At 35.4% G+C, this 23,888-nt stretch overlaps 1 protein-coding gene across 1 annotated transcript in view; it reads right to left on the reverse strand.

Annotated features, from left to right (window-relative positions):
* LOC110025995 (protein GRIP) overlaps positions 1-23,888 on the reverse strand; it is a 39,589-nt gene that overhangs the window by 2,566 nt on the left and 13,135 nt on the right. Inside the window, exons 9-20 of the mRNA XM_020726728.1 lie at positions 20,698-20,806; positions 20,533-20,612; positions 19,843-19,971; positions 19,655-19,755; positions 18,369-18,502; positions 18,181-18,278; positions 18,000-18,119; positions 3,644-3,671; positions 3,475-3,533; positions 3,116-3,187; positions 3,003-3,050; positions 2,423-2,528 (exon numbers count right to left, since the gene is read on the reverse strand). Coding sequence (XP_020582387.1) covers positions 2,423-2,528; positions 3,003-3,050; positions 3,116-3,187; positions 3,475-3,533; positions 3,644-3,671; positions 18,000-18,119; positions 18,181-18,278; positions 18,369-18,502; positions 19,655-19,755; positions 19,843-19,971; positions 20,533-20,612; positions 20,698-20,806 — 1,084 coding nt within the window. The remainder of the gene's footprint in view (positions 1-2,422; positions 2,529-3,002; positions 3,051-3,115; positions 3,188-3,474; positions 3,534-3,643; positions 3,672-17,999; positions 18,120-18,180; positions 18,279-18,368; positions 18,503-19,654; positions 19,756-19,842; positions 19,972-20,532; positions 20,613-20,697; positions 20,807-23,888) is intronic.

Raw genomic sequence — 23,888 nt, forward strand, 5'->3', positions numbered from 1 at the left:
CGGCTTAACGAACAAGCCGAACACGAGCTGTTCAAGAACAACGAGCCTAATTGACAGCCCTACTGCGATTAAGTATGGTGTGGTGCTCTGTAACTTGCTAATTTTGAAGTGAATTCTTGATGAATTGGTTTTGTGTGAGTAGCAGCAAACATTCTTTCAAGAATATCAAAGGTTGACATTTTCTTTATATGGCTTGTTTTCCTCGTTTATGATGAAATGATTGTGTGAGTAGTGGAAAGCATTCTGTGAAAAATCTCAAGGGATTGACATTTTCATTTGGGTTTCTTTGGCTTATTTTATCGTTTTCCAAAGGAGAAAATTGACTCAAATTTCTTTGGCTGGCTTGGTTTTTTGGCAGTGTAGTTCGTTTTCATTTTTTCTTCCTTCTTGGTTTGAAGCAACATTACTGAACTTTACATATTTGGTGATAACTGTTGGAGTACGGGATTCAGAGCTTAATTATTTGTGCACTTGTCTAGAAGCACTATTACTGAACTTTACATATTATTTGTGTTCTTTACAAATAGAATTGGGGTAAGATATGTAAGCAATTGCTATTGGTTGTGGCACCATAGTTTGTCACTTAACAGTGTAGTCACCCATTTGACAAACAAATTTAGGTGGAGGTTTAATATGAATCTTTGTGGTTGAAATTTGGGAAGATATGAAACAACCGTTTAATTTATTGGGTTAATTTTTTTGAGAAATTATGTAGCATTTCAGCTTAATGGAGCCATGAGATGCTTCATAAAATTATAAAATTTCATAAAATTAGTTTTATGCTCTTGCAGAATAGTGAATTTGAGGAGCTTTCAATCTCGTGGAAAGTGGATATTGGGGTTATTTCTTTTATGTTCTTTATTTCATAAGTGAATTTGAGTAGCCTTTTTCATCTACTACCTGGCTTGGACTGTCCTTCTTGCAGAGAGTAGGCTTCACGATATCTTAACAATATGTCTCAAGGATGATAGAATTCTCTGATTTCCTTGTGGAGAATGACCTTTGTGATATGGGTTTTCAAGGCAATCTTTGCACTTGAGCTAGGGGAAATGATTTAGAAAGACTGAATACTTTTATTTCTAACAGATTTTGGGTGGAGTCCTTTCCCATTACTACTATTCAACATCTTTCTATCTCGGGTATTAGGTAGTGGAAATTATATAAAAAATTGGCTCGCATCTTAAAAAGTGGATTTGAGAGGTTTTTGATAATCTTCCTAATATGAAGTTTGTAGCATATAGAATTCACTTTTGGTTCGATTTTCAACACCAGTGATGGTCGGTTTTTTATTAACTAAAAAAAATGTTATATTTTGATAATGTGACCAATATTCTTGTTCATGTGCTATGAGATTGTTAGTGGTACAGTTTTAGGATTTAGCTTTCTGATTTTCGTCAATAGAATTATTTCGTTCAATTTAAAAAATAAAAATATAAAAATTTAATTATCACCGTCTGACCATCCGTTGTCACCTTAAAAAGTTCCAAACCCTGAGACGGGCTGTGAAATTTAAAAATTATAGAATTAATTAAAATTATTTAAATGATGTAATATATATTTATAAAGAAATAAAAGTTACAAATTGTAATGTTGTCTTTTCTCAGTTTATAATGCTGAAAAATTTCTAATTGTATATAATCAATACAATGCCTATGTATTTACATACTTAACAGCTAAACCTTTCTTTTTTTACATTTAGATCACCCAAAAAGTCCGTATTACTTAAAAAATATCACTATTTTAACTTTTAAAATTGAAATACACATTTTCAAGCATAGATAGATTGGCATATTTGTAAAAAAATTAAGTTTTAGATGTTTAGATATGTAAATACATATGAATTAAATGATATGTATGTAAATCTTCCTAATAATAAATTAGTGATAATATGCACATATGTAAGATAAATATCATAAAGTATTACAAATGCATGTGAATTAAATCCAAATAAATTGTGTTATAATATCATCTGTTCATTTCAACTTCTAGTCCAATGAGTACAACCATTCCCATATTAAGGGTTAAATGGTTCAAGCATCGATTTTTATGGGTTGATCGGATTCTCTCAAAATGCTAATTGTTTATATGGACCAAACTGATTTGGAGGCAGGTTCAACTGTTGGGTGCTTTTGATTTTCACAAGCATGCTCACTCAGTCGTGCAATATTTTAAGAAAACGATGTGAAATGAACTTTTAAGGACATTTACATACGTATCACATAATTCTTATGTATTTACATATCTCACACCTAACCTTTTATATTTACACACATAACACTCAAATCTATAATATTAATTATCATGCATAGGTTTATATGCAAATATGAATAATTAGGCGTGAGATATGTAAATACATAAGAATCGTGTGCTACGTACTTAAATTTCCCAAATTTTATAAAAGAGAGACATAATTTGCAGATACCTGTCTCAAGAAGTTTTAGTATGACATTTTTAAGATATGTCATATCTACTCCATCACGTTTCTTTGATCTCTCCACAATACGAATCTCTTCCTTCAACATTGCCTCCTGCTCGGAATTACAAAAAACAAACCAATCTTTCCATGAAAGTATGAATAGAAGTAATCTTTGCAAATCATATTTGACAAAATCAGGAATGATTCTAAAAATTTCAGAAGTTCTTTGGTGGGAACAGTCGTCATAAAATTAGATAATTGCAGAAAACACCTTATCACCTATTAATAATAGTTGGCCACAAATTATAGGTAGACAGAAAGTAAATGACTCAGAATATCAAACAAAGTAGAAAAATGAAGCTTTCAGTATTCTCCCCTTTACAAGGAACATAGTTTAATTAAAGTGGTTCCTAGTGTTCTATGATCTATGATACAAATGTGACCAAAAAAAAAAAAAAGCAATTCACGCTAAAAAGCACTTGGTGGAATATTAGATGATATTTATTTGGAAAACTGTGAGACAAGCACATTAGTTCAGATCGTGTTCAAGGCAAATAAAATTCATATGAAGAAAAATGAATCATACCTGTTGTTTGTGCAAATGATTTTCTCGCTCCAGCTCTTCAATCTCTTCCTGGTGAATTTGAAATGTTATATAATGCTTCAGAGGAGCATATTATCATGTGTTTCAGAGCTCACCTGAAGAGCCAAGATGTGCCTTTGTGACTGTGCAAGTTCTTCTTCTCTCTGAGCTTGCTGTCTAGCAAGCAGCTATATTTAAAATTGTAATCAGAAATATCAGCATGATGGAAAGGAAAAATTGCAAAAGCCAAAAAACATAGATTTACCAAAACAAATTTATGATATGCAAAGCAAGAAATTTTCAACTCCAAACTCAGGGAGGGAGAATTAAACATTTCGGGTTTAAGTGATCAAAGACAGGGAAATGAAACACAATATTCATACAGTAGCAAAATTATCTCAAATATTTCGCTGTTGGATGACTTAAATATATTCTGATGGAATAGAAACTATGATAAGTGAGCTTTGGAAGATACCAGAATCTGTTGTTCTGCCGCAGCTACACTTAAAATATGTTCATCCTGCTTCATAAAAGCTGAACAACACCAAGCATAAAAAAATCAAGAACAACCTTTAAATTGTGCATTTTGCATTACTAGCCCTTCAAAGGGATTTCATTTACTTCAAATGCAACTTTCAGGCTACCTGAATCTGGACTGACATTTTGGTCAACCTGAAAACAAAAATTAGGTTATTTTAAAGCTTGCTTCTTAAGGTGAAGATGGATATAAAATAAAATTAAATGCCTTCTGTTGTTAGATTGCATTAGTAATAGAAAAAAATTAGGACAAAAAATTGACCTGCACGAGAATAAAATATGGAGTTCAGAAAAAAAAATAAAATAAAATAAAAATACTTACCTCTTGACAAACTACCGGAAAAACCAATAACAGATTAAGACAAAAAAAATAAAGGCAATGGAAAGTGCGGAAATATGTGAAGTAGCGACTATATGATAAATGAACATAATATAGACATCTTGGTAAATTGCATGCAGGTATCCACGATATAAAAAAAACAATTCATATGATCCTTATGTTAATAGAACCATTAATAATAAAATAAAAGTTACAAATTGTAATGTTCTCTTTTCTCAATTTATCGTGCTGAAAAAATTCAGCTAATCTTCCTTTCCTGCTATCTTTCCTTCCCTTACTTCCTTTCCTCTCTCTCTCTCTCTGTCTCTCTCTCCCGCCCTTACATTCTACAGAGACCAAATGATGCCCAAAGTAGAGGAAGTTAACAGAGAGGAGAGACAGAAGGAGGCATCGGCGAAGAAGCCCAAGACTGAATTGCCAATCACAAAAGAACCAAGAGGACGGCTAGCTCAAGCTGGCAAGATGAGTCCAGCGGACACCCAAGCCAAAAAAAAAAAATAATAATAATAAAAAAATGTATAGCAGGAGTGGAGGGTCGAGCTAGAACAAGAGGCTCAAGGCCAATTCTAAAATATGAAAATTGAGATTTCTTATTCCTTTAAGGTGATTATTTTTGTAGGATTCACATAAAAAAAAACATAATTCCTATGTTTTTATATATCTAATGCATAAACTTAAATATTTATTTAATAAACACCCCAACTTTTAATATCACATAAAAATATCATTAGTTTTTGTTTTTCTAAAGTGAACACATCTTTTCATGCATATGTTTGAATGTGAATTATGACACTAAATTAATTTAAATAAATGATAAATAGTTTGAAGAAAGCTTCTCTTAAATTAAATGGGTGAAAGAGGGGAGTTTGTTTATGACAGACGAATTTTAACCAGAGATAGATGCTATGATATTTTTTTGTATGAGTTGTATTTTGGAAAGTGTACAATAAAGAAAAATGATGCATTTTATGACAAATTTATGAATAAAACTCAATGGTTTAGTTGAATCTTTTGAGATTAGAAGATTTATGTTTGTAAATTTTTTGAATGTTACATAAAGAGAATTTTTAATCCAACTGCCTGCACTTGCCTTAGTATATATCAAGCCCTTGTGTCGAGTCATGACATATACAAGCTTGTTATTTGTCACATAAAAATCTTATTGGCTGAATATTGATTTAAAATTGTTAGGAATCCTTTTACTTTTTTCTTTAAATCTCCTCTACATTTCACTTGTATGGGTATTTTCATTGAAAAGAAAAATTGATAATTTACCATTAAAAAAAAGCTATTTGAATAATTGAACTCAAATAATAAAATTAATGTTTTTAATAGAAAAGAGACTTTATGAAGACTTAAAATTTAATCTAGAGCTTAAGCGAGCTCAAGTTTTCTAATTCAAGGCACCTCGCAGACATGTTAAAATGTTATTTATTATGTGAATGTTAACTTGAACAATAACTATTGAGAATAACCTCAAAGTTAAATATTCCATGGGTTGCAATCTCAAAAGATGTCTTATAGCATCATAACATAAATTTGTATGATCAAGAGTAATATTCTTTCCAAAAAGAATCAAAGACTCGGATCTTGAATTATTGAATTAGCTGTTCTTCAAGCTTTTGAGCTAGCCCCAATATGAATTAATCAAGCATAATAAGCTGAGCACCAATGGTCACATAAAAGCCCCCTTGAACAATTGATGGGCATATTGGTCCCCATGAACTAATTTGATTCAAATCTAGATTATTAGATTAAGAAAAAACACAATGGCACGGTACAACATAAACACAACACGACATAGCCATGAAAAGTAGTATAATGAACAAAATGTTATATTTTATAAATTATTAATATGAAATATACAATTTATAATACTTTCTAGTTTCTACTAAAGACAACCTGGTGAAAAATGATATCATATACATATAGTTCACAAAAAAACTTAACAATTATAATTATTAAAAAACTAAAAATGAAAGAAATATTTTAGCCCAAGTGGAATTTATGAATCCTCGTCAGTTGTCAAATATTTTAGCCCAGCTTGTGTCAAATCCTGATTTTGTCATGAAATGCTTCCAACAAAATCGAGCATGTTGAACATGTATCAAGGCATGTTAGAGACAATGTGTTTTATATGTATCCAACATGTACATGTAATGTATTCAACAGTGTAGGTTTTGAGAGGAGAAAAAGAATTACTCTTCATTGTGAAATTTAGGAGGAGCTTTCTAGGAAAAACTCTAATTTTCTCATTAAACTAACACAAGCAAATAAAATATATATATACAACTCAAACTAACCCTCATAAAATTGGGGGGAAAATTCAAATTATTATGATAAGAATGAAATAAACAAAACAAAATAATGAATAATTAAAAGAAATACAATTTCTCTCTCTCAAATCTAGCGACGGACTTACGATTTCTTAAACCGTGGGTGTGCTCTTGTGGCCCACATACATGCATATCAACACTTCCCTTCAAGTTGGGTTGCATATTTCATACATCCCAAACCTATTGTTGAGATCACTAAAGTGGTGCCGAGGTAGAGCTTTGGTAAAAATGTCAACAATCTTATACTGAGTTAGGATATAGCTTAGTTGGAAAACCCATCTATTAACCTTCTCAGAGATGAAGTACATGTCAATCTCTACGTGTTTGACTCTGTCAGATTCTTTGAAATAATGATGGTTGATTGTCTACCACTGAACGTCTTAATAGTTCTCTTGTTCTCCATGTGTGGTTCGACCAATAATTTCTTTAGCCACACCCCTTCACAAATTCTTAGGGCCGGGGCATGATACATGGATTTTACACTACTTGCCACCAAAACTTGCTTTTTTACTTATCTAAGTAACCAGATTACCCCATACAAATGAATAGTAACCCATGGTTGATATTTTGTCAATCAGTTCTCCCACCCAGCTAGCTTTAGCGTAGATCTTAATTCGAAAGACAGCTTATAAATGATCTTCATTTGAATCGTTCATATGTTGCCTCACACACCCACAAAAAAAAAATAATGTTATGTCTTGTATGTGATAGATAAATAAGTTTCCCGACAAGTCTTTGATACATCCCCTTTTCAACTGGAGTTTTACCCTCTCCTTTTGATGCTCATCGATTGGGATTCATAGAAGTATCTGATGGTTTATACCACAACATTCCTATCTCCTTTAATAAGCGAATGATATAATTTTTTTGGAATATGACAAAGCCTTCTTTGGATCTAGCCACTTCCATTCCAAGGAAGTATTTTAAAATTCCAACATCATTGATCTCAAACTCCAAAACCATTATTCTTTTGCTTATTTCAAGTTCCCTCACGCCATTAATTGTAAGAATGTCATTTACATAACAATAAGGATGACTATCATATCTTCTTGGTTTGATTTCATAAACAAAATGTGATCAGCCTAACATTGATAGTACTTATTGGCAAGAATAATCTTGGTGAGCCTTTCAAACCATGCTCTGGGAGATCCTTTCAACACATATAATGATTTATTTAATTTGCACACTAGTGCACACTAGGCTTATAAGCGGGAGGAGGAACCTGTGTAACCGCTCTCATCCATGTAGAAAGGAGACGAATTTCACATGCAGATTAGGGCTTGACCAAGATTTAAAGGCAAGTTTTGATAAATTTTATTTAACTAATTTAATAACAAAATTATATACATTGAAAAGGCAAAATTCATTGATATAAAAGAGAGGATACAAAGGATTAGTGAGTGGATACAAAGAGCCCACTCACAGGGAATACAAGTACACGTATTCCCCAAAATATAATAAAAAGAAACAACTCATAATCATGGTGTGTGTAGTCGGTGGATAAAACGCTTCCTCTTCCCTTGGATCTAGGGAGGGAGTCCAGCAACATACTGATATGTGGGCTTCCGCCCAAAGCAATGATACAGTCATCTTGAGAATTACTGAGATGTGGCATTCCTTTTTTCTTCTTCCTAGATTCGTGAACCTGCCAATCATCTGCTAGAGGTAGTCCCGTCTGAACAATAGGTGGATCCTCGATGGTGGTAAACTGCTGATCTGACTCAGCCTGCAGCACACCTTGATCCTGACACTCCTCCAGAACTTAAGTACCCTCTTTTCTCGCAATAGGTGGTTCCAAGACACTTCGGTTAGAATCTACTACAACAAAATCCTTAGAATTTGTGATATGAGTAAGAGCTGCCTCAACAACAGTAGGCGGAAGCTGTTGGTTTGGTTGGCGAAGAGTAGCCTTATGAGTCAAATTCTCATTCGACATATCTAGAAGATTAACAATGTCTGCTATATTTTCCTCCAAATGGATAATGTTATTAAGACCTGTCGATCTCAAATGTGGGTGAAGCCTGAAGCATTTGACAGGGGTGTGCCTAAAAGTGATTGCAGTAGTAGGGTCTTTGTTTTGCAACAATTGGCTATCAATACTCATTGTGGGCAGTACCAAGCCATATTTCGTCCACATCAGAGAGGGTGATATCCCTTTCAACAAGAATTCTTGCAACCAAATGTCTGATAAGATTGAAGGTAGGTGTATCCAATTTCATAGATCTCCCTAGCACAGCTCCAATAGAATAGAGGACTTGGTGATTGAAGTAGTGCAACTTTAGGCCAGGTAGTTTAAACTAGATTGAAACTATAGATGGTTCTTGACTAGGGTCAAATTCAGGAAACCACTTAAGCAGTTTCATATATTTTTCATCTATTTTCATAAACATTTTGGAAAATTTTTTAGCATAGTTTTCCAATTTAGATAATTGTATCATCACATGTCTCTCATCAAAGAGGTCGACCTTCCAAAGTCCCAATAGTTTGAGATCTTCAAAAGCTTTTCGAATGATTTCCATTTTGGGATGCCCCGATTGGAACTTCCCAATGAAGGCGAATTTGAACTTGTTAACCAGGTTAGAAACTTACACATCAAAGAAGAATAGAGCCAATTTACCACTCTTCCTAGCCGTCTTCTTGATAAGGTTGCAGTCCTCCTGACCTTCGAATGATTGATGGTAAACCCAAGGGAAAACCTGATCTGATCCCATAGAGCCAACCATATTAACATAAGAAGCCTTCCCAAGGTTTAAACTGAAGCAGTCAGAGGTAAAGGAGGAACAAAAGCCATAAAGCAGAGTCGAACAACGGGTACCTACTGGTTTGAGTCATAACTTCAACCGGAGCTCAGATCACATCACAGGAAGGACCGCGACAACGTAGCCGAAGTCCCAAACAAAGAAACAAAGGAAGAATTTGTGACGAATTTGTGAAGGAAGAAACGAAACCTGCTAATACAACCCGTAGACAGGAGACGAAGCGTAGTGACACAGGAGTCGACGTCTTCGCGTACAGGACGACGAAACATGTTACGCCTTAAATCGCTTCCTTCTTTGAGAATGAGGCGACGAAATATTCGGCGTGAAATCCTGCCCTCCGTCTTCGAGCAAGACGAACGACACGAGACGAAGCAGACGACGAAAGAGGAAATTGCTGCGACTAGACGAAATCACTGCAACAGACGACAAAACCGCTGCGAACAAAAGGAGTAGAAGATAAAATAGCGTAGCATACGCTAGGGTTCGCCATGAGGCGAAAATATATATATATATATATATATATATATATGTATATATATATATGTATATATATATGTATGTATATATATGTATATATATATGTATGTATGTATTCTTTTTGAAAGCCCAAAGGCAAATATATTAAATAAAAAGTAGGGCACAGATAGATTTTGTGGGAGATCCCAAAAATGGTACCCAACCCACACAAAAATCACCATATCAAATGGTTTGAAAAAAGAGAAAATACAGCCAATACATAAGAGATCTATAAAAATAAAAACTAAAAAGTGCCAAAATAGGAGTATCAGGTAGCTGGAGAGCGACCCAATTTTGCCTTGCCTCTGCCTCTAGTTGTAGGGAAGAAGTCAGCTAATAAATTGGTCAGATGAGTGTCATTGCCATTAGTAACTAATGTATCATCCAATAGATTCCCTAGCTCGACTCGTCTTCCGTTCTTGTTCTTCTTCCTCGTGTAGACCTGTCATTCCTCATCCGAGGATTGACTCACCTGATCAGCAGAATGACCTGAATTGTGCAGAATATGTGTAGGTTCTTGAACATTAGAGGCAACTACTTGTTGTACCAGCTGATCTTCTTTCTGGTCGAAAGATCACTCTGTTGTGTCTTGGCATGTATGTGGGACTTCTTCAATAACGGTAAGTGGTATCAACACATTTGGATCTTTAGTTATAATAAGGTGTTCTTCATCTAGAACTGCGATGTTGGAAGGATGATCGGATTGCACCTTCTCAGCAATGATGGTAGATGACTGATCTTTAGCGATATTCGGTCCTAGAAGAGGATGCAAGCGATAGCAAATATTTGAACTGTGGCCAAACATACTACAATGTGAGTAATAAGGAGACTGTGGTTCTATTTCAACCTTTTGTCAATACCCGTTGTGAATAGTGTTAGTCCATATCTCATCCGGACTTGGTTGAGTGATATATCTCTCAACTAATACACAAGCCACAGAAGGTCTAGTGACAACAAACATAGAAATATCTACCTTGAGAGGTTTACCGTAAACAATTGTTAAAGAGTAGAGGATTTTCATGTTGAACAGATGTAATTTTAACCCCGAAAACTTTATGCAAACTGGAATGATAGAGGACTCCGCTTTTGGATCAAAACCGACAGTCCAATTCAGAATTTTCATAAAACGATTGTCGATCTTGATAGCTTTTCGAGAGAAAATGCGAGTGTAATCGGCATCGTGAGATAGCTGAATAAGTATATGTCGACTGTCATGTAGGTCAATGTGCCAACTGCCCAATAATTTCATAGCATCAAACTCCTTCCTAATGATCTCCAATTTTGGGTGACCGTAAAGAAATTTCCCCACAAGGGCAAAACGCCAAGAGGACGCGAGGGTATATATGTATTTCCTACGTGTGTGTTGTATGTCAGTTAGTTAGGGTGTCAATTTGGGTCCTTTCATCCAACATACCTGTACCTTTTTTCTTTTTTTTATATATATATATATATATATATTAATAAAAGGGCCCAAATTGACACCCTAACTAATCGACATACAACTCACACGTAGGAAATACATATATACCCAAAAAACTAAGATTAAAAAGTAGACATAGAAATTGTGCGCCAAAATTCAGCCAAAACTCGCAGTATCGGTTAGCTTGCTAATGATCCAATTTAGCATCGCCTCTACCTCTGGTTCTAGGATGGGAGTCAGCTAACAAGTTGTTAAGTTTACTGTTATTACCCGAAACAACCAATGTATCATTCATCAAGTTTGGTAGCAGACTTGCATTCTTCTTTTTCTTCATGGATGTATAAACCTGACATTCCTCATTCGAATCTTGGTTCATCTGATCAATGGATTGGTCTGAAGATTGTTGGACAGGTGTAGATTGTTGCGCCCCATGTGTCTGACTAACAGTAACAACTTGCTCTTCTAATGAGGCGGTAGAGACGCAGCAGAAATATTATCACCGGTTACATCAATGATAGGTTCAAGGACAAATGAAGTATGAAATGTCTCCTCTGCCCCCACAAAATCCATAGGAGGCAAAGGGGGACCACCATCATGAGTTTTGTGTGACATATTACCCGCGAGGATAGTGACATCTTTAGGAGTATCCTTCTGATGATCAATAGTGTCAATAACTTGGAGAAAATTAGAAGGGGGAATCACTGCCTCTGGCTGAGCACTTTGCTTCTTTGGTCTTAGACGGAGGTATAGATGGTGACATTGAGAAATGAAGTTGTCGAATATACGATAATTCAAACAATACGAAGGGAAAAACTCAATTACAATCCTTTGTCATCTATGATGTTGTGTGTCTAACCAAATTTCCTCATAAGCGATTGAAGTGATGTCTTTTTCAACAAGTACCCTGACTTCAAAGGGACGAGAAAGATTAAAAGTAGAAATGTCCGTTTTGAGTGGCTTATTATAGGATGAGCCAATAAAGTACAACACTTCTTGAGTAAAATAATAAAATTTCAGACCAGGGAGGCGAATCCAGACCGAAATGACCGGTAGTTACGTCTGTAGGTCAAAATTCACCGACAATTTCAAAATCTTTATTGTTCTGTTATCAATCTAAATTAATTTCTAGCAAATAAGCATGTGTAATCCTCTTCATTAGTTAGTTGAATAAGGATGTGTCTTCCATCTAAAAGTCCAATTTTTCACTCCCAAATAAGGTGCATGAGCTCAAATTCTTTATGAATAAGCTCCATTTTGGGATGGTCATAAAAAAATTTCCCGACCAAATTCAAACGACACGAGAAAGCAAACTGATTACATTCTGCTTCTTAAAAAAAATTAATGACTTCTCATTCTTCCTACCAGATTTCTTGATGTCCTCCGCCAATGCAAACGAAGGAGGAAAGGAGCACGATTTAAGAGTACCTGAGGTGTGAGCACCCACAAGGGCAACAACATACGTTCTGTTCGAAGTCATCACCAATAGAAGGAAGCGCATCGTTAGGCCACAGAAGTTGTAGTAAAAGAAAGAGCAAAAGTCGAAGGAGGATCAACAAAAACCCCTTCAAAATTGAGCAGAGGTTGAAAAGATAAGCAAAGGAACTTCGGCGAGGCAGCTGAGAAGATTGACGCATGACGCCCTCGAGCACGACGAATGCAAGCCTTCTCAGGACGATCGAGCCGCTGGAGAGGAACACAAGCCTACTTGGGACTACGAAATACGAGCCGCTGCGACGCTCGACGACAACGACGAAACAGACGGAAGCGACGAAAAAGACGAAAGACGAGCAGTGCTTGATCGACGAAAAGATGCAGTGGAGCAGAAAACCAGGGTTTGCCATAAAGGCGAAACCCTAGCAGAGCGACAACAAAGCCATATATATATATATATATATATATACATATATATAGTAATGTTTGTGCGTGTTTCGTGGCCTGTTAGTGGAGCAGCCTCTCTGAAGGTCATAAGTTCCTTCAGGTCACTGGTTTAAATCCCCCCGTGTGTAGGGTGTGATACTCAAATATTTAACACGCCTAGGGATGGTCAGGGCTCGTCTAATAGACTCAGGTCATTCCTATATATATATATATATATTGTAATGTTAATATAAAATTTGTTAAACTAGGACTCTTGGTTTAGAATTTCAAATTTGGGGGGAATAAAAGGAGGTGAAGTGATAGGAGGAAGAATGACCCAGGCAAACTTCGAAATTATATATAATTTATTTAATAAATTTTACTATAAAAAAGGTAATTAGGGCTTCATAAAGTAAAACGATGAAAATTAATGCATAAATAATGTAAAATTAATAATTAATTAAAATAATATGAATAAATCAAATTTTAGTAATATGAATATCATATTTATTATAGGAATAAATTTTAGAATAGTCGAAATCAAGACAAATCAAAGAACAAATAAATCATCATCGATGTGAGTATTCATGTTTTTATATTATGGTAATATTTTGCTTCTTCAAGACCATATACATTTACAGTTACTATCACTAATTATATTGAAATTACTAAAAACCCATGATTTATGATTTTATTGCATTTTTGTTCATAATTTTCATATTGACATTGAAGTACCTATAATATAATTTTTATGCGGTGCTCATGTGACAGTTGTACAGATGTAAAATGATATAGATAAGTTATTAATATAGATATTGAACGTTATACAAGTATATTAACTGTTACGCAAATGAGAATGAAATAATCATTATTAAACAGTAATTTTTATAATATACCTAGATGTGCATGCTTAGTTATGTAGTCACCCCTATATGGTACTAACGGGGGAACGTTAATGAACCCTTGCATGTAAATAAAAAAAAAATGATTGATATTGAAGTACCTTAATTGATATAATTTTTAGAAGGTGTTCATTTGACGGTTGTACATATATAAAATGATATAAATACGTTATTATAATAGTAAAACATATTGAATAATATAAAATATCGTAAATTTTACATTGATTTATTAAAGACTTAACTGACATGTATAATATTTTTTGTATTACTGTAGTTTAGGAGTGAGCATTCACTGACTTTGGTTAGCTCACTGTTGTTTTAAACCAACTTTTTAGGTGTAATTAATTTATTTAAAGTAGAGAAACAGAAGAAAAAATATTTATGGAAAACAAGAACAACCTATAATGATGTAAATTTAATTATACTACTTTAATTTAATTACTTTAATGATTCTTTCATTTGATAATAGCTAGTTATAGAAAATGAATATAGAAAACTTACTTCTCACCATCAAGTTGTTTGTACCTGTCCTGATTAATTTCAAGCCCCGAGTCGGGTCGTGAAATCTACATGGCCTCTTCCTCCAAGGTTTTGTCCTAGAATTTTCTATCATATTCCTCTCTTCTTCCTTGACTTCATCAAGATTGGCAAATCTTTCATTCTCTATCTCTAAATCAACTAGTCAATTTGCCTTGAGCTGTGAAAAAGATCAATTATCTCGTGCCATTTAACCAAACTTATGATTTATGACCTTATCCGAATTTGGATAAAATAACTAAAAATATCCAAACTTCAAATGGATGAGGATTTATTTTCCTATGTTTTTAGGGGCAATTTGTTTTGTGTAATACCCATATCTTGATACCTAATATGCAGACAATAACTTGAGTTTGATATAGTAGTCCCTGTTTAGATGAAAGATAAGGGGAAAGAAATGCAATTTTCCGTCATGAAAGTTGATACGCTATCAACGAATTTTGTCATTTGGCATGAATCTCAAGGTATTTTTTTTATCAAGAAACATTCACACTCAAATTAAAAATCATCCAGAACTTTGATTTCAACAAACTTGCAATCAAATCGACCGACTCGACAAGACGAACACAATAACACCATACTGATATAATCCGAGCCAAATTAAACCCAAATTAAGTCATTAAATTACTTTTGTAAGCTTTAAGTGGCTAATTGGAAGGCCATATGAATTCCAAATCTGACGAGCTTGTACTCAAATCGAGTATCTCGATGAGACACCTTCAATAAGATCAAAATCACTTAATTCTGACATAATTAAGACACTTAAATGCCCACAAAATTTCGTCCAATTGTGCGAATCTCTCTGGGTCGTCTGATGAAATGGTTCAGATTCATTCCTTATTTAAAAGAAGGCCACTTACAGACTATAAATACAGTCCTACCCTTTTTATGAAAGGGACCAAGGTGGGAGACCTGGAGCAAGAGCTTGACGCCTGGACCATGAGAAGAATGAGTTGAATTCCAGTGCTATTCTGAACTGAAGACCCAATGAAATTTCTTGCACTCATAGCCATCAACCACTGTCAGCGTCCGCTCGTCAGCCACTATTAACCACTGTAGGCCTTCGTTGACCACCACCAACCGTCCCCTGCTTGCTGAAGTCAATAAGTCATACATGTAACAATATAATCCGAAGACGATGTAACACACCCCAAAGACGGTGTAACAACACAACCCATTAATAGTGTAATAACGTATCTTGAAGACGATGTAATGGCGCACCCCAAAGATGATACAATGATGCACTCTAAAGATGGTGAAACAACACACCCCGAGTACGCTATAACTGTCCATAATAACTGCTTACAACCACCATACTTCGAATAAGATAACATTTGAACTTCTGAAATTTTCTTCTTAGAACTCCCCACTACGGCCTATGTGGCTCATAACTCATGCAGGTCCCAACTCTGACATTTGCTTTGTACGAACATTGTTACAGCTCCCCATTAGGGCCTATGCGGCCAACTAAAACATACGTAGCTCGCAGCTCATGCAACTCTCAAATCTAACATCTGTGCTCTACAAACATTATTATAGCTCACTACTACGACCTTAGTGGCTAATAGCTCATGCAGCTCCCAACTCCAACTTCTATGGCCTACGAAAGTTGTTACAGCTTTCCACTATAGTAAATGCGACCAATTATGACTTACATGACTCACAGCTCATACAGCCCTCAACTCTGACCTATACGATCGGTGGATGTTATTGCAACTCACAACTATAGCCCTATGTGGCTTACAGCTCATGCTCCCAACTCCGACCATTGTGGCTCACAGAAGTTTTTGCGACTGATTACTATGGCCTATGTAACCAACTACGACCAACATGACTCACAATTCACGCAATTCTCAACTATGGACTTTGTGGCCTACGAACTTTATTGCAACTCACCACTATGACACATGCAACAAATTACGGCCTACGTGACTCACAATTCATGCAGCTCCAAACTCTGATCTCTATGACCTACATATATAATTGCGGCTCACTAAGGCGGCCCATGTAGCCAAATACGGCCTACATGGGTCACAACTTATGCAGTTGTTAACTCTAGCCTCTGTGACTTTTGGATATTATTACATCTCACCACTATGGCTTATGTAACCAATTACAACCTACATGACTAACAACTCATGAAACTTTCAACTCCAACCTCTGCGGCCTAAGAACACTATTTCAGCCGCCTGCTATATTCGTTGTGATCAACCGACGTTCCTAAAGGTACCTTGAACGACCTACGTGGTCAGCTACTACCAGAGCTTTTAATTATGACATCTATGACAAGCTAGCGCGATAGCCACTGTCTATAACATTCATGGTGAATTATTGCTGCCATAACAATTGATTACGAACTTTATAGCCCATTGCAACTATTATTATTAAGCTTTCATTGTACCTCAATATTGTAATTTCATCTTCACTAATTCAAGAGGAAAGTGGGCTTATGTATAGGGTTGTTGATGATCAAATTTTGAGCCGAGCTGGGGTCTACTCAAAATCAGCTCGAATAAAATTCGATCCAAAATTTTAGCTCCTAGCTCAACTCGTTTGTTTCGATCTGAGCCAAAATTCGAATCAATTTTCGAGCGATTAACGATCTTCGAGCTATATTCGCTAAATTCACAGTTATAACATCACTAAGAAAGTTAAAGATATAATTTTGAGCCGAGCTGTGGTTGGCTCAAAATCGGATCGAAAAAAATTCAATCCCCAAATTTTGGCTCATAGTCAGGCTCATTTATTTTGATCCGAGCCAAAATTGGAATCAATTTTCGAGCAATTAAAGATCTTGGAGCTAAATTCACAGCCCTACTAATGTATTTATAATTCCTTAGTGGATTACTTCTATTGGGTCAGACCACATGGTTTTTTCTCTTCACAGAATTTTCAAAGTAAAAATAGTATTGTTTCATCCCGCTACTTTTTATTTATGTGTTTTGGATCTCGTACTACGATGAGACACTAATTTATCACTCAACTACCGTGGATCTTCTGACGTGCATCAAAAGTAATGCAATTTATTGATTATAAAAAATGCAAGGATTGATTTGATAATTGAAGCCTGTTGTCAATTACTTTCACACATTCCTGACAACCAACATAGCCATTAAGGCTTCAGTAGCCTTTCAGTCTTCGATTAAAGTTTTCAATGAAAACTTAAATTCGAACGTCTAACATAAAGTTTGCATTTAGAACACTTGGTTTCAAGTCATCATTGAGCCATATAGGAATGTCAATGAGCCGAGCTTGAGCAAAGTTACCATGTGTTCATATTCAAGTTGTTAAAATTCATATTTGTTTGAAATTGACTTGTGTTTAAAATTATTTGAGAGCATCATGTTTATATTTGGCTTGTTCAATTTTGAGCTCAACAAAATAGAATTATTCTATAAAAATTCTAACTAATCAAAAAATATGAAAAAAAAATATATCTAATTTAAAAGGAAATTTATTTATATCAAGCCTATTCTCAGTCCAACACTATTAAGCAAAACTATATTCTGCTCATTAGAAAAACATAATTATAAATAACCATTCAATATCGCCTCGCTAACTAAACAAATGAATCTAGCACAAGCTTTTTAGCGAGACAAATACAATCTTCTTTCATGAATGATAAGCTTTTTTGATGACTTAATAGCATACCAAAATCAAGTAAGTTTCAATATACCAAGATTTAATCATCAAAACAATATTGTATAAATAAAAGAAAAAAGTATAAGAGTGGACTTGCAAGAGAGAAACAATACTAAAGATGTATAAAATAAAAAAAAGTGGTACATATGCATACTTTTGGCCTTGATTCCAATGCATTGGAAAGATTTTTGATATCCTCTACAAGTTTTAAAATCTCCGCATCTTTCTTTTCAACTGTTGTTTCAGCAATATCACAGAAAGTTTCATGCTCTTCCTGCAAACATCTTTACCATCAGGTTCAAAAATTACCAAAGCATGAAAACTAGTGTACTGACCTTGAGTTTCTTATATTGCAGCTTAAGCTCTTCCAGTTCCCTCAGCGCATCACTCCCAGTGTGATCAGGTTTGGCAATTTCTAGCGCAGCATATTTTACTGCAAGCATTTCATTCTACTTCTAAATATATATCTACAGAATTTGCAACCTTAAAAGAACAATCAAAAGATAGTTTATAAAGATATTACCTCTCCAGCTTTCTTCTACACTCTCAAGGTTCTTTTGCCAAGTTTCTCTCTCTACCTGGTGATGCGCCGCAGCTGAACTAAGCTTCATAGTAATTATTCTTATCTGGTTTTCGGCACCCCTAAGAGCAGCATCTCTGAAAAAGAACGAATTAAACCGGCATACTTCATGCATTAATAAATGGGGCTGAAAGATTATCTACGTTATTGCTTGCATGGTGTCTGTCTAAAGCTGAAATCACAGATCTAGAATGCAACCAGAACTGAATTTTCATTATAAGACATTATAAATTCTTGATCCAAAAGACTTCAGGCTTGTTAATTCAATTTGTGGACTCGCCATAAATTATAAATTATATCTTTTGGGCAGATGTCTACCTAGGGTGTCTACAAGTGTTTCATACACATTTTGATTTTAGGACCCCTTAAACCTAGCTTGGTAAAAAATTTGGTGATGTCAAACTTAACCCATTTGGTTTACTTCGAACCTAATTGGCCTTTGGATCTTTGATTGATCCAATCAGTGGAAACTAGAGCCTTCATTATGGTTCATGAATACATGTAGATCATTATCTTGTTGGGTCATCAATGATGATTATCCGCAAAAAGTTAAGCCCTGATATCAATTATCATAAAGTTACAACACAAGGCTAGCAAAAGCTAGAAATTGAGGAATATAGAAAAAAAACGAGCAATAAGAAAACTATGCAGGTCCAAGAAGTAATGGAAAACATCAAATAGTCATTTCTAATAACCATAATTATCACAATTCATTATTACATAGCCTTTAGCCTCTATTCATAATAGATAGCCCAAAAATATTGGAGTAAAGAATTAAATTTATCCAAGACTAATACATCTACAATTTAATTAAAAACAAGGAAAAACACAGACTAATCATGAACTAGGAAAAAAATGATGTTAATTAGATGACACATAAATCATGCTTGTCTTAAAGCAAATGAGGCAAGCATTAAAATCTTTTTTTATGAAATTCTAATTACCTATGTAAAAAAATAAGAGTTAAAACTGCGGCGGCAGTAGAATTTTATTTTGGGGTCAAAAACATGAAATTAAACAACAGTTGAAGTATCTATTGAATATAGCAAGCAAAATCTTATAAATAAATAAATACCAGAAGTATTTGTCTACTTCTTAAGAATGTCCACTTGTTCACTATCACAACATAAACTCAAGTAACACAACTCAAATTAGAAGCACTTGTTTATTGCTAAAAATTAAATCTAACTATGTGGTCCACATTCAATTTGAAAAATCAAATTATTTACCTCGCAGTGCTTTCTTTACTATGATTGTCCAATGCTTCTTGAAGTTCTTTAATGGCGCTATCCCTTTTTTCTAATGCAGTTGCTAATTCTTTTTTAGCTTCCTAAATAGAAAACATAAATAACAAATAAACAGGTAACGCCCAATACAGGTATGTTATTTCATTTAATTGAATAAAAAAATACCATACTTTGATTGCTTCCTCCTGAGCTTTCAACTGCTCAGCGTTCTTGGCGGCAGCTATTTCATTATCCTTCTTCTGGAGCAGAGCATGAGCACGCACTTTATAAGCAGAAAATTCCTTATCTAAACGGCTTATCTGCAATAGATGAGAGGTGGAGAATGATTTTTCAAAACAAATAATTATGAATACTGTCTAAGTATGTTTCACAATCGCACCTAAGATAGTTAAAAATAAGAACAAGTTCTGATTGATGGTTTTAATTATGACATCTCTTTCGAGCATCAATCATAACAAACAAGAAAGATCTTGTGGCGAAATAACATTGATCAAGGATCAGGTGTCTAAATTTAAATATTTTGTTTTTAATAAGAGGCCGTATAAAAGTACAGAAAGCAATGGAAATAATTTTTAAGCTCCAATATTGTATACATAAGGAATATCACAAGAATATCCACTGTATTGGAAAATAGAATATTAAAAAATATGCATACAAGAACCTAATAAACCTTATTCGCCCTTTAGCTCACAACATAAAGTCTGTGATATCCAAAAGAAAGATAACGTCGTAGCTTAAGGTATAAGGTATGAGGTGTAACTATATTAGCAAACAGGAGCAGGAATTAAACTATCTATGTAACTTCCCAAACAGACTATTGCATTACAGTGATTTTGAAATAATCTAATGACAATTTACACCTCATCTTTGGCGGTCACAAGTTCAGTTTCTCTAGTATTCAGCAATTGCTTTTGCATGGACGATTCAAATTCCAGCTGACCTGCAAGTCAGTAGTATCTTTGAAAGCTAATACTTCTCAAAGGTAAACTGGTTGTAATTGCTACCCATAGAAAAACCAAATATACTTCTCATTTTAGCAGCTTCAAACTCAGACCGTAGTAAGGTGCTCTCAGATGCCTCCAACTTAGCTCTCAGAGCTTGGATTCCAGCTTCCAAATCCAACCTTTCCTTCTCCTGGAAAGATGAAACACGAAATAAAATAGTGCAACAAATTGGGATATCAAAATTTGGCATATTTTTGCTGGTATGCTACAAGGAAGTAGAAAAGTGTCAAAATAGTCCCCTAACCTTTTGTAGGGGTTCATTTTAGTCCCATAATCTATAATAGAGCCAATTTAGTGCTCAGGCTCTTTAAGTGGGGGCTAAAATATTCCACCATGAGGACTATTTTGGTCTATATTAGAATATTCTATGGACTAATTTGGCACTTTCATGAACTCTATGACAAAAATGGCTCCATGTAAATAGTGACGGGACTATTTTGGCACTTTATCCCTGCATGGAAAGCGCAGCATATTGAAGTTAGCCGAGAGACAAACATTGGCAACAAAGATCCTAACTGTATGGACGAATATCAGTCATCCTATTTTATAAGTTTAACGGCATGAACACAATATTCTTGGACTTCACCATGAAATAACATGCTTCAAATTTTCAAACTCCATGTTGAAAGTGAAGGCAAGAAAAAAAAAAAACTAGACAGCAATGATATAATCAAATATTCAAAGTATTTGTAATTTGTATGATGAATGCTTCTTAAATTTCATTTTATTTAAAGTAGGAACCTTTATGAGTTCAAACACAATCAGTCACAGTAGAACATATCACATTAATATCAGAATAAAACTGCTCAAATTTCAAAGAAAGTTTTGTACATGAATTAAGTTATAAATTTAGGTTTTTCATAACCAGAACAAACATTTTTCTTCCTGTTGAAATAATCCTAAATTTGTGGTCAACAAAATTCCATCTATAGCAACAAAACAATGTGGAAAACAGCTTTCCACCTAGAACCGATACCAAAGTTAACCAAACAACCATAAAAAGAACAAATATTATTGCAGAATTCAGATAGGAAATGACAACAAGACAAACTGAAAGAGAAACTAGCAACAAACACGACACACAATATGCGACTAGGGTGACTCTATGGTGATGGTGATGGCTGTTGGGGTCTGGAAAGGTGGCGGCAAGATGAGGAAGTGGAGCAAGGGTGCGGGTACGGCAAGGAAACAGTAAGTACATGCTGTCCTGGGTGGCAGCAAGTCAGTAGGCGGCTAGATGAAGAAAAACCGGCGGCTAAGTACATTTCTAGGCAATGGCAGCAACGCTGGAGGGCTGTACAGTGAGAAAACAGCAAGGTGGAGGAGGTTTTGGGTGGTGAAAGCAATGCAGGGGGGGGGGGAGGAGTTCTGGGCGGCTGTTTAGGGGCAGCACAGGTGGAATCAGCAGGTATCAACAAGAAGGACTTGGAGAAGCGGCTAGGAAAGTTGAAGTAGGTAGGGACAGCAACTGCTTGCTGTTCTGGATGGCTGCACCAAGAAGGGGAGAGGATGATGGCGGCTGAAAGACAGAAACTGCAGGAAGAGCGAGCTTAGACTGCTGTTCTGGGCGACTGCAACAGAGATGGGAGACAAGGAGCAATAGGAAGCAAGGTGGAAAGGATGTGGAAAGGTTAGGGGAAGGATAATCACCAACTCGGGAGTGAGATACAACCGAAGCACGACTCGACCCTAGGATACAGCCCTAAAAGTGAAAACTAGAGACATCGGAGACTGTCCCGAATAAACACACACAAAAACTAAAAATTCAAACCCTAATACAACCCATATATAAGGACTAGAAAGAAAGGAAGGATAAAGGAAATGTGTTGAAAATTGAAGAGAAATTAAAAAAAAGAGTTCCTTGGTTCAGTTATATCCCACATGCATGACCCGGACACTGCCCCTCGTGGTCCCGGGATAGCGATACTCACGATCCCACGTCAGTCTATCGAGGTTGGTGTAGCTTCGACCTCATATGTCGAAGCTTTTGACTTCTAATGATATGACATAAGGTCTGCCATGTTAAAGGTGGTGAGTTATTGTAACCTTTCAAGAAGTCAAACATGCAGACATTGTCATTTCAAAGCACATCTTAATAGAATAAGTATTACTATTGCTTAGAAATAACTTAAGCTACATATAGATGCAGATTTTCATAAAAAAACTTTCAAGACAGTAAATATGTAATTTCTTTCTTTCACTCCTCGTAACCAACTGTGTATCTAATAAACAAATTCGTCTGGAGAAACTAACTCTAGAATAAAATTAGTGGCATGATGAGCCACTTTCAGTGACAACCACCCAAGAGGTAAGTTGTTGGTCATGATGGCTGACAATCCATTGAACAGGGGTTGTCCCTTTTCAGCTATCGGTCTATCAAACTCACATCTTCTAGAGTGACCAATGGTAATCCATCGGGGGCCTCTCTCATGGGCTTAGCTTGAATTACTAACGTCCCTTTCTTGTGTGCAACAAGTTGAGACTCCTCTCTGAAGTATGCAACCTCTCCTATATCAATGTCCATTTCTTCAACTGCCCTCTACACAGTAAAAGAGATCGCTCTCCTATTTAAGAAATCAGATGAAATGTGGCCAAATTCGTGACACTTAAACATTTACTAGCAAGGATAAATTTGGGGGCATTGGGGGTCTCCACATTCTCTCCACTCTGTACAGGTTCCTCCTCTAGCTAAGTCGGCTTGGTGTCCCACTGGTTGGACTCATGATGTTTGATCATGAGATTGAACTCTGCCTGTAAAATGAGATAGTCACCCGATGATATTGTAACCGGTGAAGTCCCAAAAACATATTTTGCTTGTAATGTGCGAGGAGATACTTGCATCTTCCTTTTCATCTCGGGTCAGGTAGTGATTTTGTCTTTTCCCCCACGCTGACGTAGGAGCTTCAAATTTTCCCACAACAGCGTTGTCCTTTTCTTTTACTTAATAGCGGCTAATTTTACCATTTGGTATGTTGGGATGTCCTGGCACTCAAAAACACGTTCCACTACTTGGAACATTTCGATGAACTTGTTTAGATCCATGTGGTCATCAAAATTTGGCAAGTCGCACAACACTCCAAAATTCTGGCACAACAGCGCTGTCCTTCTCGAATATTTCATATGAAACCTCTGGGGTAATTCATCACTAGAAGCTGCTCTGTGGAAGGGATTCACTTCATCCTTCAGATCTGACTTGTGATTACGGGTGACCT

Source organism: Phalaenopsis equestris, unplaced genomic scaffold (genome assembly GCF_001263595.1).
Source record: "Phalaenopsis equestris unplaced genomic scaffold, ASM126359v1 Scaffold000002, whole genome shotgun sequence".
Lineage (NCBI taxonomy): Eukaryota > Viridiplantae > Streptophyta > Magnoliopsida > Asparagales > Orchidaceae > Phalaenopsis > Phalaenopsis equestris.